At 34.7% G+C, this 16,813-nt stretch overlaps 1 protein-coding gene across 1 annotated transcript in view; it reads right to left on the reverse strand.

Annotated features, from left to right (window-relative positions):
- Positions 1–16,813, reverse strand: part of LOC145303526 (QRFP-like peptide receptor) — a 103,415-nt gene that overhangs the window by 59,132 nt on the left and 27,470 nt on the right. Inside the window, exon 2 of the mRNA XM_080144979.1 lies at positions 13,428–13,875. Coding sequence (XP_080001105.1) covers positions 13,428–13,824 — 397 coding nt within the window. The 5' untranslated portion in view covers positions 13,825–13,875. The remainder of the gene's footprint in view (positions 1–13,427; positions 13,876–16,813) is intronic.

Genomic DNA, 16,813 nt, shown 5'->3' on the forward strand with positions numbered 1-16,813 from the left:
TATGAGCCTATTAGAGAGAAATGATTTAATGATCGAAAAAACATTTCCAGTTTCAGCTGGAAATCTTGTGAAGTAGACCCTTATGCCATACCTTATCGAAGCCTTGGATATGTCAAGAGCAATTGCCCTAGAGAGGAAGTCTTTGTCAAGAGATTCGCTAATCCTATGAGATATAACAGTTAGCACATCTGCTGTAGATCTGGCAGAATGGAAACCATATTGCATGTCACTAAGAAGATTATTTCTGCTGAGGTGGTTGACTACTTCTCTATTTAATATGGATTCCAGCAGTTTACTCATGACACACAGGAAACTTATTGATCTGTACTGAGAGGGAGATGACTTATCATCTGAATTCTTAAATACAGGGCATATTAATGAGGTTTTCCAGGGTGTTGGGAAGCACTTCTCTTTAAGGCAACGCTTAAAAAGTTTTGTAAGTATGGGCGCTAGTTCTGGTTGAAGCTTTTTCAGCACAATGAGTTTTTGAAAGAATTTTCATGCACAACTAATTCTAGGAAATAAATGGATTAATATTTATTTAAAACAAATATACTTGCTTAGGTAAGATGTAGGAATTATTAATTTTTTTTAATTAATGACGTAAATTGATTTTTCTTGTTAGAGCATTAACAAAAACACTTTCCATGTTACCAATCTTCCGAACCAGAACACGTGTTTTTTAAAAGAAACTTGAATGAAATACATAATATTCCTGCAAAGAACATGGTAAAAGGATGAAAAGAACAAAATTGCTAGTCAGAATCAAATATGGATCTTTCAGATGAAATGCTGTTTAGGTTTTACTCTCATCCAGCTGATTTAATTTAATATTGTTAGGGATCGATTCTCTCAATTGAAAAGGATCGTAAAGGCTCGAAAATTCGCAAAATGAACACTTGCCTTGAAGTTGTAACTTTCAGGATCTATGTTTGCAAAAACGTTTAGTTTCGATCCTTCAAATCTGCTGGGTGGCCCTTTTTTTTTTTTTAGTTCTCTTCAATGTCGGCGAGATAAGGGTTGTTGATATCGATTCCCTTTACAGGAAACTGAAATGCTCAATTGTATCTTTGGTGGGGTCATTGGAGCATCATGTTCCCTTATTGAGGGAGAAATAACAATCTTTCTAGACTGAGGAAGGAAGTGAGATCAAAACTTGGAGAATTACGATTTAATTATCGCAACAAAGTTGAAAGTACAATAAAATACAAATATGCTTACAAAAGGGAAAATTGATTCAAAATCCCATTTTAGGGAATAACTGCAGAGACATTGAGTTCCTTAATACCTTTCTGCTTATGAATTAGGCGAGAAAAAACATTCCCTACTAATCGGATATGATCCAATACAATTCGACATGTTTGATCCTGATAAAAACTTTACAGGAACTGATATTTCGCCCATTTTGAGTTTCGTGCGAAAAAAAGTTTCCAACGAGATTTGTCTAGAAAAAATAAGTCTACCATCATGCAAATTCACAACAATTGTCTTTCTTTTTACTTCTGTCTCTTTTATTTTTCAGGAATTCAATTGCAAACAAAGCCCTATACTATGATCATACGATGTTACAAGGAATCTAACTGTGATTTTAACTTTGTATATACAATGATATCGTGAGGTCTGATTTCTTATGAGACATTAAAAACCAATATTATATTTACTTTTTGTTTTATTTATAGCTTGACAATTGTAAATTGTAGAAAATTAAAAATATCATTTAATAATGTGGGCGTTCAGAAGTACACAGGACCTGTTTCATTCATTCCCGGGGAACACCAAGTGTGCCGGCTATTAGAGTGTAGATCACCTAGCAACACAGCGATTAAACACAGAGCTTGTTTCATATGATCTTTGAAGTTTTTCATAGTTGTCTCTTGCTAAGGCTTAGATTTATTTATGCTCAATAATTGTATGGGTTTTATGGCGGTTCATGAGTCAAAATCTTGATGCGAGGGATAAATTACGTATATTAGAAGAAGAAGACGAGGAAGAAGAAAAGTATTCACGCCCAAATAGCATCGCATTTGACACGTCGATTTTTGATTTTGTCTAACCATTTTGTCTTTTTTACAATATCAAAATGTCTTCGGCTTCAGTTTGTCTGAACAAAATATTATTCTGATTAAGACGATTATTACAATTACAAAAATTTTAAATAATGACTCAAATAATGTAATGGAAATAAGTATTTGCAATTTGAAATATTACTTATCTCCCTTATATTACTTGAGTTATTACTAGTTATGGGATGATTCCAATATTTTTCCCGATTCCGATACAATTACCGATTCTGTACTAAATTCCCTATTCCGACACAATTACCAATTCCGATTCTTTATAAATCTCTAAATATTTAACTATATAGTTGTATTTTTTCTCTGATTACCGTAAAAACACACATCTTAAATGTGCAAATATTTTCCTAAACATAAAAATATACTTGTGGGGGACGATCTATTGATTTTAGTTTCACTGGTTTTTAAAAAATCAACAAATATTTATTATTTTATCATTATTACCAGCAACAGAAGATTTAGCTTTAAATAAAATTAGATTAAAATCACAAAAGAATCGTTTTGGCATTAGAAAATCGGTACAAATTTTTCCGAATCCGATACCAATTACGATATCCTCAAATACTCTGATTTTTCCAATTCCCGATTTTGATTCCGATTAATCATCCTAACACTAGTTATTACTGGACATTTTCTTTCTTTTCATCTCTTATGCCTTTCTCTTTTAACTCATTAGGTCTCACTGTCCTATAGATAGGACACCAAATAATTTTTTTTTAAATCTATAATAGTATTGCCTACTGTATAATTACTCTAAAGAAAGGATATAATTCATCTATATTCATCAATTTCTTTCCGAGAGTTGCTGGAATCCTCTTAAAAATTCTTGTGGAATTTGCTAAAATTTTATTGGTTCGATGATGTGTGAACTTATATAAATGAGTCTTGCAATAGTAAGCCACAAATCTATTGCCAATGACCGAGTCGTGTACAAGGTGACGTCATAGTAAGGAATAAGAAAAAAGATTATAAAAAGAAGAACGTGTGTGGAGACCAAGGATCACGTTAGAGACTGGAAATAAATGTCTGTTGTTTCAATGGAGAAAAAGTGGGTAGAGTTATGCGTTGCTTTGGTGTCCTTGCGACGTTAATACGTGTATAAACGTGTGTAACGGTACAAATGTAACTCTTTGTGTGGACGGCTTTGCTCCTTAGCATAATGTGTAAATTTTATCTTGAATATATAGCCTCTTGATTTCTGAAATACGTCATATGTATCCAGTGTCCTATTTATAAGAGAGTCAATGTTTCACTTTATAAATAAAATAGATAACTTTTTTTTTTTGCTTTCAATTTATGTATTCTAACTCATTTTTAGTTATTACACAAAACTTCAACTCAATAATAAAAAAATTTAGATAGCCTTTATATAGGGATTTAATGGGTGAATTTAAAATGGTACAACAAATGATTCCCAGGTAACGCAGTATTTTAACCACTAGAATAATAAAAAATGCTAATCACAAAACGTAATAAGAACGATTCACTAGGTACAATTAATTGAACACAAGTTGCTATTTTACTAATAGCTAGGGCGGGAAGTTCATTTGTTCACACCTTTTTCAAGTAATTGATTATAATCTGATAGGATTTGAATCTTGCCAATTTTACATAGTCTGTGACGAGATCCATTAAGCCAACCATGCAACCTGATCACCAACATTAGAAAGCACCAACACACCTGTTTGTCTGTCGGAATGATAAAGACCATTTGATCATGAAGAATTGTGAAGCAAGGGTTGCGTAATCTCTAACCACTCCATTTCTGAGTCGGCACTGCTTGATTCCAGGGACAAGATGAAGTCCAGCACAACTGGAAACAATACCGAGAGAGTAAGTGGAGAGTACATACAGTACCTAGTATTCCCAAATTGTCACTCATTTTAATACTAACTAGGCTCAACGATGCTTAATTTCAGTTACTAACAGATACCAGTGCGTCAACATGATTATGTCTAAGGCCATGTCGTACAATTTTTTTTTTAAAGTGAAAATCAAAAGATGGCATACTAAACAACAATCGTCGTTCAATCAATTAACCAATGAAATGGTTACTTTATTGAGAATATTTACCAAGTCTTAAAGGGTAAATAGAATAACAGGATACCAAGAGTGTATCGATCACAATACAATCAATAAAAGTGTGGGATTAAATATTTATTAATCATTTTCTTATCTCGTACTACGTTACAATAATAAATCAACCTGTGTGGATCGATCACTATGTTAACAGGAGTAAAAGTACATGATTAGATATTTATAAAGTCACCCCACCCCACCCCCAAAAATGTTACCCATGAAACTGTTAATAAAATTCCCAATCAACCATATTTTGGTACAAATAAACTTCAGTCTATGTCTGACTTGTCCACCAAGTTTTAATCATAAATATTCAACAGTCTTTATCATATCACTGATCAATGATAAATACACCCGGATATGACGTGCTAAATTGCTAATAACCCTGACGCAAGCCTCTCTTGGCACTGTCCTTATTTTGTTTTCAGTTCAGGAATAGCCTGGAGACTGTTTCAATAGACATTATAGTTGAGATAAAAATCGGAGATGCAGATGGGGGTGGTGGTGAGGGTTTATAGTCTGATGAGTGTAAAATTAATTTAGGATCACACCTCCTTCCTACTGATGAAACGATCGCCAAAGTGCTCCCCCCATATCATTGAACAGCGATAAAACAAAGACTGTTAGGTATTCCTGACTGAAACTTGCTGGATAATAAGGCACAGACTGAAGTTACTTTGTATAAAAATGTGGTTGCATTTCATAAAAGGATTGTGACGTTTATTTATAATTCCAGAGGAGATATTTTCTTGGAGGGGGGGGTGATTCTGTATAATTTTTTTTATCTAGAAACAAGTTTGCTTGTCTTTATTATGCCATATATTATTTTCCAGCCTTTTTTATATCCCTTGACACCTGCAAACATATGATTTTTATCAAATTTTATTGAGTTTTATCATAATAGTGACAAAACTAATGTTTTTAGCCTGTTAAAAACGGACAAAAGTTATAGCCCGCTAACCTGTTCACTTAAGATTTAATGCTCTATACCAAATTGATGGTTAAATATGGTTAATTTGTGCTCATTTTTGCATTAAATACAAATCCCTAACTGTATATCAAATGGATATCATAATACTTAGTTTGTTGCACCTGTGCACCTGATCATAGCAAAAGGTCCACACAAAACGCCATTTTGATTGGCCTAGTAATTTAAAAAAAAAAAAAAAAGGTAGAATAGACATAGTTTTAGGGCCACAGAAATAAAACGCATTTAGACAGCGGCTGCTATGAGAATGGGTAGATGGCTAGTTTGTCATCACCAAACATTATGAAATCTAAGAATCGTTCATCTTTTAATTTTTCCACACTAGAGTAAGTTATTTCTTGATATTTTCCATTTTTTAACTTAGCTAGTGTATGGATGATGTCATAAAGCTCCTAATTTTTTTTTCTCCCATTTTTAGTCGATACTCCCCGTCCATGTCCCCAGTTAGGTGATAGATTTGCTGTTTTGTCAGAGATATAGGGCCACTTGATTAATTACTAAAGAAGTATTTTTGAAATAAAGTTTTTTTTTTGTTTTTGTTTTTTGTGGTAGCAGCATCTATTTTTTTCAACTGACAAAACTACATATCTGCCACAGTCTTGTGGGAGAGTTCTTATATTAACAATTTTTTTCTGTCATTGTATATATTTCATGTCTGCTGTATATAACATTTTTTATTTACTCAGCACTCCACATCATGTATATATTGTCAGTTTTTTATTTTAAGTAGGTCATAGAGAGATTTTGTTTTGGTGATTAAAACTAGTTAAAATATACATTAGTTCGGTTCAGAGTTACTCGTCCCTTTTTTTTTGGGGGGGGGGGCTTTGTGCCACATTTCATGTGTTTTTATAAACTTTTACATGAATAAATATTGTAACTGCCAAGGTTGCTCTGGTAATGTCTCGTGTTGAGTCATTTCGTTCGGGATCGTGCCGTACACGATCTCGAACGAAATGACTCCGGAGGGGTTTGGGTTCAAATTGACAGAGTTATTCGTGTTTGTCGCTGAGGCGCAAGTGTCTATTGCCATTAGATTTATAAAGGGTAAATCTGGTTGGGAAGTTGTTTCTTTACATTACATTTAAATTTTTGTATGTTGATACAGTCGAGAAAACGTGAAACAGAGAAGGAATTCTAAAGTCAAGCAGTACAAGGACAGAACCTATTCTTAAGCTGAGTTAAGTTTGTTGAGTTGCCTCCTCTTGTCTCTGGATTAAAGGAGTTCTACTTCGAGTGATCTCCCTTTTTGCTAGTTGTTGTTGTTGTAGTTTCCTTTGACAGGGCGGAGGTTTAGTTAAGGCCGGATATCTGTGATAGGAGTAAATTAACAACTATGAGAGTAAGAAATCTTCAGGCATCAAAGAATGGCTAAAGCGCAGGGTGGGATTTTGCTGCTTATTGAATGGATCTGGGGTATTTACGTGGAGAGAGTACAAATGGAGTAATTTTATTTGAGTACATTCTTAGAACTTTATTATGTCATCAGATCAATAAGGAGGGAAGAGGATAAAAGGAAGAAAGGACCTCTTCAGGCTAAATGCTTCTCATCAGAAAGTTTTTTACCTCTTCTTTTGAAACACAGCTGTTATATGTAAGTGGTGGTAGGCTGGGTTGTATTAAGTTTAAATTAGTTTCATGAAAATTAAGATATCGCTGCTTTTTATGAAATTTTAACAATAAGTATTAGACATTAATTGATAAACATTCTTCAATCTCAGTTTCTTTGGAGTGATTTAAAGGGTTTTACGAGGCATAACATGGATAAAACCAGAGATTTGAACATTCAAATATATCAAAGTTACATTAAATTTGTATCTATAGTCATTAGACATCAATGAAGCAAGATTCCCTGAATTTCAATTTCTTTTTAAGACTCCTTAAGCTTAAACCTTAAATTAATAAAAAGAAATTTCTGGAATAAAAATCATGGAATAGATTTTGATCAAAATTGGAATAAGGATTATAGATATATATATATTATTCCTTAATTGGAATTCATTTTTTGAGATGAGCATTATATGTTAATTATTTATTTTTATTTCGGACTATTGGTCTCATCTTTATTAGTTGTTGTTTTTGGATCTTTTTTTTTTTTTTTATTGGTTCGAAGGCCAGAGGAAGTTGGCCGAAACGTTGTGAACCAATAAAAAAAAAAAAAGATCCAAAAACAACAACTAATAAAGATGAGACTAATAGTCCGAAATAAAAATAAAAAATTAAGGATTATAGACATGTTATTTGGAATTATTATATCTTGATTCTAATCTTCATAAAAAGACACAAAAGTGGTAATCCCTACAGCCATCTACCTTGAAAATGCTGCTGTCAAACCTGATATAGTTATATGGAATAAGTTAGGGACAGTGGCAACCTTGGTTGAAGTGAGTGTCTCTAATGATGGAGGCCTGAACAGAGCTGAGAGGGAGAAACAGACCAAATATCAACGTCTCATGTATGATATGAAAAGAAACTTGAATCTTAAGGAGATATCAATCATACAAGTTATTATAGGTGCCATAGGGCTTATGAAGAAGAACCTGAAGTCTTACCTAACTGATATTCCTGATTAACCAAGTGCAGAAGAGATCCAAACAATTGCACTTAAGGGAACAACGAGGACACAAAAAAGAGCTCTCGGCTGGTATCAATAAAAAGCAAGGGAATGCTGGCAGCTGGTTTGGCTGCCCCATACCCAGCATTACAATCTTAAAAGAAAGAAAATTTAAAAAAAAAATGTTGTTAAAAAGTGTAAAACTGTTCTGTTTCAAGAATTTATTTTACTCGTCCTGGGACGGGTATTCTTTTAGTTGCATGATCTAAAGAATTACAAATGAATAAAGAAAGATAACTGGCAGATGGGAAAGAAAGATGAAGATAAAAAGGTTCGGGGATAACCAAGGTGGAAATTGATTTTTGGTGACCTAGAGGGAGTCAATACTACTTTAATTTAACTGCCTAAAATTATGAATCTGTTGGAGAATTCTGTGAAAGGGGTGGTTGTGTATGTTAAAATCACAACCGAAATGTGTGTGGGAATATGGGGGGGGGGGACACGCGCATGCGTGCGTGTGTGTGTGTGTGTGTGTGTGTGTGTGTGTGTGTGTGTGTGTGTGTGTGTGTAAGTAAAGAAAGAGAAGAGAGAAAGAGATGGGATGAGAACGTATAGACGGAGAATCGGAGAGAAAGAGAGGGATAAGGAGGTAGGGAAAGGAAATAGTGAAAGAAAGTGAGTGTTTAGTATCTCAAAATCGATGCAGCTGTTTAAAGTGTTAGCATTTGTTTATTTACCTGGCACATCACATGATAGGTTTTGAAAGCGCACGAACGATGCTCGTGATTTTTTTTTTTTTTTTTTTTTTCTCTCCTTTGCCTGCCAGGATAAAAACAGGAAAGAAAATGATGGCTGAGTGGTTCGCTTTGGTTTTGTATTGCTTATAGATTGGTTTGGGAAGACGCTGAGGTGTATCTAATAAACGACAAAGGAACGCGGCAAACAATCAACGCTACAAAATGAAGAAGAGGGAGAGTAAGGAGTAGGATAAGGAAATGTAGTGCTGAGAAGACGAGAATAGAAAATATGAGTTATTGAGAAGAAGAAGAAGAAGAAGAAGAAGAAGAAGAAGAAGAAGAAGAAGAAGAAGAAGAAGAAGAAGAAGAAGAAGAAGAAGAAGAAACGTGCGTCTTCACAATCATATTGCTATGATAAATGCACATTAATAATCATAAACCCTTATTTTGGGACGCTTCTTTTTCTTTTTTTGTTGAGCCTGTTGTGGATAAAATAAGGGATGGTCCAATGCCTGAAAGGGGGTGGAGGTCCGAGAGGATCGGTTCTACTCTGAAGCGTTTTTGACTCTGTCATTTTACGCTGTTACTGGAAGTAGTGGTGGGTGGCCTAGCCCTTGGTTATATAGTGAACATGCCTTGGGCCAGGTGGGTGGTCATTTGCTTCGGTCATCTGGTGCACGCCACTTCATTCGAGAGAATTCTGAGGGTCTTGCACTTTCCAAGCCTAGACGTGGTGTGAGGTATGCTGCAGACGGGAACCTCTGCGGAATGCGGGGGTCATTGATGTTGGATTTTTTTTTGTACCAATAATGGTGTATCCCCCCTGTTTACATTTATTATTTTTTATCTGGTTCTTATACATGATTTTCTGTATTTCGTATCCTTTATGATTTTTAGTTTCGTATATTTTGGATTTGTACGAAACTCCCTTTAATTTGAGAAAAGGAAAATGCTAGCTCTGTAATGACGTCACGAGCCCAGCGCGAGATTCTTTCTCTTTTGAAATTCCGCTGACATGGAGATTGAACGTTGTTTCATTGCCCGGCGCTGAAAATGGAATTTTGACAAGCCTCCTTCAAAGAAGAAAACCCGGCAAGAAATTAATACCCGGAAGCATGACGAGACGTACTTCTGGAAACTATTTACGTGAGTACGGTTTTGCACATATTTTAGAAGGAGTGAAATTATTTTAAAGAAAATACCTTTTTACGTGACAAGGAATTTTGGAATCTCCTATCCGGACAAGCGACGCGATCTTGCTCCTGAAATCCATCTGTGTGTGTCTACGGTTTGCACGCAAACATGGAGGGAGAGAAAAATCTAAAAGGACTTTAAACAAAAAAAGAAAAAAGAAAAAGGTATGTGCCTGACTGGCTTTCAATTTGTGAGTACGCTCCTAAAATTAATTTCATATGCGAGTGTGATTAGGAGATACTATTTTGAATATTATTATTGAATTCGTTAATGGATACACACATCTTTATAAGAACCAGTGCTATTTTTGCTTTCATAATATGTTACTTTGGCGTTTCATAAGTTTAATGCCCGCAAAGGGAAAAATTTGCAACTTATTATTGTAAATAAAATTTCTTCTTCGTTTCAAATCAAGACCTTTATATTTTATTCTTTACCCCCTCCCCTCTTTTGTTTCATGCTGTTTTTTTTTGTTGTTTTTTTTCAGGTTAGTTACTTTAGCGTCGAATATCAGGAAGCAAGATAAATTCCGACATTGGTTCCTTTCAGGACTAGTCCAACATCTCACCAGAGACTCAATGCGTCATAATTTTTCAACTAGTGATTAACTGACTCCCGAGTTGGGGTCGCGAAATAACGATCATTTTGCAACCTTTAAACAAGTGGATCATCAGCCCTATTATGGTCGGAATTAAATTTTCGATACTGTCTCTTCCTATGCCTGCAGCAATATATTTTGTAGGTTCTTGTTTGGAATAAAAACGAAAATCGAGATACTAAATTTCAATGAAAAACATACAATTGGTATTTATTTAATTGTGATGTCAAAATTAGTCAAATATTAAAAAATTACGAAAAATGATAAAGTAGAAAATTAATTATTAATGAAAATGAATTTCGGAGTAAATTGCAAGTTTTACTTAAATAATAGGCAGAATAGTACTTATGATGGCAAGGGAAGTAATTACAATTTCTTGTTACATTTTCCAAAATAATAATGTCTGTTGAATGGATCATAAAATCATGAAAGGGAATGTTTTATGCAATAATGCAGTAGTATGTTACTAATTCCGACATGATAATTAAATTATTGCTTTTTGTTGAAATTGACATGACAATTAACTAGTAGATAACTTTGGTTTTTAATGGAAATTCAATTTTGTGACTTTCGATTTCCGTTCTTATTCCGATTGTAGCTAGTGAAGTTTATTCTTTGGCGTCCGACATGAAAATGGTTAAACTCGTTTCTGCGCAACTGGCTTGACGCATTCACGCGCTTGAAGGAGTTAAATAAAACATTCTAAGCCAATCAGATGTGTTTCTCTGAATGTATAGGATTTTCCGTTTGATTCACCCTGAATGCATGAAAAAAATCAGATTTTTTTCATTTAATAAACAGTTCAAGCCAAAATCCACGACAGGACTAACATCTATTTTGCTTAAACTCTTTCACCCTTCTGTTGGGTAGCTATCTCAACTCACGCATACACACAGTCACAAGCATATGCACGCTGGCACTAACGCACATTCGTACACACAACTTATTAACTTTTCCCATTATCGTCTGCTTATCAAAATCAAATGTATAAACTTATTCATTTTAAATTCTCCTAACGTTTTTCACTGAACCTTTTTTCTACAATGAAAACAAATGAGCACTGACTATTATTAACAACCTTTAATCAAATATAATTTGTGTAATTCAGTGAGGAAGTTTTGGTTGTGATTTTTCAGACCTGTGAATAATTCTTGACCCTTAAATTATCAACTCAGATTTCGATATCTCAGAATCCTTCTTGTTCTACAAGGACTCTAAAAACATGAACAAAAATTCTGTTGTTTTTTTTTGTTTTTTTTACATTTTTTTACTATTACTTCAAAGAAGTAAGAAAAATTAACGTAACGAAGTTGACATTTTAATTTCTTATTTTATTGTAAATGTTTGTCTACAAAAGAAATATGTTTTTTGTGGAACATCATCATACACGTGCGTCTATTCACGTCTTCCTTGAGGGAGGGAGGGAGGGAGAGAAGAAAGAAAGTTAGGAGATTTTGGTTTGGATACGAAAACGTCTTTTCGTATTTTGTATTATAAAATAGATCCTGTTTTATTTCTATGGCCGTTACATTTTCATACCTATGTAAACTTCCGTTTTAAACATATAGAAAATATTCCTTTTATGCATTCATGTTTTTTGTTTGTGCGTATCATTTAACATTTCTCTCGCTCACTCCCATAAACTTTAAAAAAACAATTTTCATTAAAAATGTTTCTTTAAAACCAGCTCCCCTAAAAAATCTTCAGCTCAAAGGGAGGGAGGGCACTAAAAGATTACTCCATCGACAATGGAGCGACTTACCCTCCACTCCACCTCATTAATTAATTCAACCATTAGTTCATCTAGGTACATGGTTACAAAACGTAAATGGCACACTACGAGGGGCCAATTTTGTTTGGGGTTGGGCAGACCGTTCATATGATAATGTAGAGAGAAAGGAATATCAAAAGGACTAATGACAAGTCTACCCAAGCAAATTAATTGATCCTTATTGATAACTTGTTGAGTCAAGTAAAATTTGGTTGGTAAAGATTGAGAGTTCATAGTTTCTCCGAGAACGTTCTAGAGTTGTTTTTCGTGTAATTATAACATTTAATAAGCGTTTTCATAGGGTGTGGAACGGATTGGACGATTTACATATAAAACGCCTTTCAAGATACGAAAATTTCAAGACACGAAAGCCAAGCCGGAACCAATTAATTTCGTATCTAGCGGTTCCACTGCATTTACTTTTATGCATAGACTTTGTTATTTGTTCTTTTTTTTTTTTTATCTCTATTTTCCTTCGGTTCGAGCAGGGATCCGAGTGTTGGTGACTATTGCATTATTTCAACAACTATATTCTAGTAAAAACTAGAAACAAATGTGACCCGTTGGGTCACCAATTGAGTTCAGGTTAAAGTGTTTGAATCAGGAAAAAGTGAGTTTGTAAACTCAGTACAATTTGTTTTAATAAATATAAATAAAAAACAAATACACACTCGATAAAGTTACTACTTATTGGTGGTATTTTCCTTTATTATAAGGCGCTGTGAAGTGCTCTTTAGACTTGGTAGGCAACCATCTAGAGATGCTTTCAATAAAAGCACTGGCCCCCATCAATTCACAGAGTTGGCGTTAGGAAAGACAAAGCAACCTATAAAAAATCTTGCCTCAACAAAGGAAAGGACTTCTAAAGAAAATCCATCACATTTTAGGTTATGTAGTTTAAATAATGACCTGACCAAAGATAGGTTAGTTTGGAAGTCAATTTTCAAGAACCCGTCCAACATATACCAGCACATAAAACAGATATAGGGGAATAAAAGGAACAATACCGAGTTATGCTGTAGAGTAAGGAGTTATGTCCCTTGAAAAGTGGAGACAGAGTTTGGACATGTGTAGAGCCTGCACGTTAATTCTCCCCTCGTGAAACAATGTCGGACGAATCAGAGTAGAACTCTAGACTGATTGATCCCCTTCCCCTACTCAGCCGGTAAGCCAACTATTGAAGTGAGTAATGTTTTATTCTGTTGTTCGGTATTGCTGTGTTGTCATTTGTTCGTGTTTGTCAATAAATATTTGTCTACTGTACTTGTGTTACGTTTAGTATTTATTTATGCTTGTAGGTAGTTTTGTTTGGATCTTAACACTTACAAAGCAGACGTTAAATCAACGATGATGATGCTGACGACAAAGTCTGATTCGTATTTACCGTTTGTAACAAAGACTGAAAATCCAAATATAACAAGAACCTCTTACCTTGCATGAACGCTGTGAATTTACAAAGGAATTCTCCATATATCCAGAGTCGGTAGACAAGCGTCCCTACAGCCATAGGCATGCAGATGATGGCGACGGACAAGTCAGCAACTGATAAGTTAAAGAGGAATACGTTTTTGGCTTTTTTCCACGTGACATCGTTTATAACGGAAACCATTATTAGAACATTTCCGATTAGCGCTGTAATGAAGATTGGCACATAAAGCGTGACCAAGACAACATCTTGAAAGTTACTGAAAGAGTAGAAAGTTCCAGTAAATTCATCGAGGACATCTTGAGCTCCACTGAAATTGTAAGGCGGTGATTGGATGAGCATCGAGAAGTTGTTCCTCTTCAGGAACTGTTTATATGCAATGAATTCTGGAAATTGATCCATTTTTGTTCAGTTTTGTTACAGACCAACCGAGAAGTAGATAACTGTATGTCACTGAAAGAGAAAAAAAAAAAAAATTTTAGTTAATAATTACCAAATAGAAAAAATATAAACATTCTGACTAGGAATTTTTATGGAACTTTATATTAATTCTTTAACCAAATATTTTTTGAAGTGATAAAAACAAAAACAAGTGTCTGGAAAAAAAATGTTTGCAAATTTTTAGTTGAATATTTCTTATGTAAATTTAATGTGAAATAGTGATTTTTTTCTTTTCTGTTAAAAGTTATCAGTTTAGTCAGTACTAGCAATGCGCTCAGCATTGTCCGGTAGTAAAATACACTTAAATATAATATAATGTATGCAGATTTCGTATTTATTATTGTAGAGCCAATTCTCTATTGATTATTATATTGTACCCAATATATAGTAGTGATTTCCAAAGGTAAAATTAAAAATAAAAATATGATTTGTGTGCCATCAGCTAAAATCGAAACCAAAATATTTAGTGCTCCAGCCTTGGTTATTACCATTTGGGCTATTGTCAGATGGCTAAAAAATAGTTGAAAATAAACCGACCTTAACGTATAGACGTATATTTGCACATGCGTACAAAAACACCATAAATCGAATTATGCCTGCCAAGTTCTTATTTTTTTCAATTTTCAACCCTTAGCAGCTATTTTTACCAGCTAAAACTCATAAAAGAACAGTCTACAAAAGAAGCAATCATTTGACCCACGTCAATTTGACCTTGCATCTCAGAGGATACACACTTCTAAAAAGAAAAATGGTGACAGACAAACAGTGAGTGTTATAAATTAGATTACTAGAATATACTAATAGAGATTAGAGTTAGCTCCCCTAATCCCTTTCCAAATCAAATCCAGTTTATTGGCAAAAAATAGCAAAATACAATAAGCTATGTTAAAACACAAAAAATATTTGCATCTATATATTGGCAGGATATTATTCAAAGCCATTTTTTAACCCATGTTTACTCCAAAACAAAACATTGCTAATCGAAACATAAAGGGCTATTATTTAAAATCATGTCTAATAGAGGAATGTGGGGAGTTGAGCAGCAAGATGCTTGTTTACATTATATTAAAATTTTTGCAGGTTAGTACAGACATGGAAGCAGGAAACAGGGATGGAATTCCAAAGTCTAGCGGTCTATCAGAGTATAAGGTTTTTTCCGGCATCTAGAGGCCTCAACAGTGAAGAGGTGGGACTTTGCTGCTTGTCAGGTTAGTCGGGAGTATGTACATAGAGGGGGTACAAGTGCTATGAGTTCATCAGAACACATTCCAATAAAGTACTTGTAAAAGAGGCGCAGGTATGCAAGATTGTGGCAGTGGGACAGAGGTTGGGACTTGGCTGATAGTGTGGGACCTATTAGATCTGTGACTCTTTAAACCTGAATATGGTAGGCATTGTCACGGCTTTGTTTGGCAAACTGTTCCACATAGCAAATAAATAAATGAATAAAACAGGCAGAGAATGCTACTTTTTTTGTTGATGAAAGTGGCAATGGTACTTCTTCTTACTGTTGCATTATGGTCGGGTTTTTTAATCGGACGATCCCAGAAAGCACCATATTTCCCAAGAGAATAGCAAACGAATCAATGATGTAAATAAATTGACCGAGATGTGATGTCAATCTTAGACAAAGAAACAAAGTAATTTGGTCAATACAAACAAACGAGGGATACGGAGATGACACATAGGGACGAGTCAATGTAGACCAGCTGCATGTGATTGCGTTCCTTCGCCGCCGTCCCCACCATGTCATGCATCAACCACGTTTCTCTCTCTCTGTCTCTCTCTCTCTCTGTCTGTCTGTCTCTCTCTCTGTCTGTCTCTGTCTGTCTGTCTGTCTCTCTCTCTCTCTCTCTCTCTCTCCCTCTCTCTCTCTCCCTCTCTCTCTCTCTCTCTCTCTCTCTCCACAATCGATGAACTGGGTTGTCAAAATAAATCATTTTGTTGATAAACTGAATTTCTATTTGTTATTGAACACAGCAGATATTTCAAGGGAGTGTATGTGTCCCTAAGGTACAGAGAAACTGACAAATAAGCGTATACACTCGCATGCACGGAAAACACGCAAAACAAAATTTATGCCTACATTATTTTACGCTCGCTTTTAATATAACAGTACAATTTGGTATTCGGGTCCCAAAAAACACTCCTTAAAACGTAGGTTTACGTTCTCATTTATGAAGTTCTTTTTTATGATGCAAATACTGGAGGAAGGACACTATTTCAATCAGGATCTGTGAACCTTGCAATAAACTTCCAAGAAAGTAAGCATCAACGACATCAGATGCACCAACGACACAGCAAATCAATGCAAAGGTTTTGGATGACTGGATCTTCTTCTGTGTAGATTTCTACCACCCTTTTCCTACATGGCAACTGAAACTTGTTTCGTTAATTTGTTGTGTCAACCTTGATGCTCATGATGTCATATATCATGTCGACTAACGTCCCTTTGTTTTTATTCTACTTTGACCTGTTTGACCTCATAACCTAACCTTCAGGTCTTCGTTCCTGTTATCTTTCGTGGGAATAGGTTTATTTCCCAAAATTCACGTCACTTCGATTTGTACTTAGGTCGACCATTGTTAAGATTAACACTAGTTCATGTAATCGCTATCCAACATAGGGTCATCCATTATGTAACAGTTTCCAGTTCGAAAAAGAACTTATCTTTTTTGTCAGTGAAACGCTGTAAATATTTCACCAGCAAATCACTACACTCAGCTCTCCGATTGGTCAATTTCAGCCTAGCATCCAATTCTTTGTACACACAGAAAATAGAGTTTTGTTACTACAACCCAACTGCGATCACTAAAATCAATTTAAAATTCACTTGTTTTTTGTTCATCTATCTTATGTTAATATCCTGTTTATAGGTAAAACCTCACATCGTTTCCGTTTTCACTCGTATCAATCTGTCCTCACTGCATGCAACATAACGTGCAGGGTT

This window comes from Euprymna scolopes, chromosome 19, assembly GCF_053919585.1.
Source record: "Euprymna scolopes isolate OS-2025 chromosome 19, ASM5391958v1, whole genome shotgun sequence".
In the NCBI taxonomy this organism is placed as follows: domain Eukaryota; kingdom Metazoa; phylum Mollusca; class Cephalopoda; order Sepiida; family Sepiolidae; genus Euprymna; species Euprymna scolopes.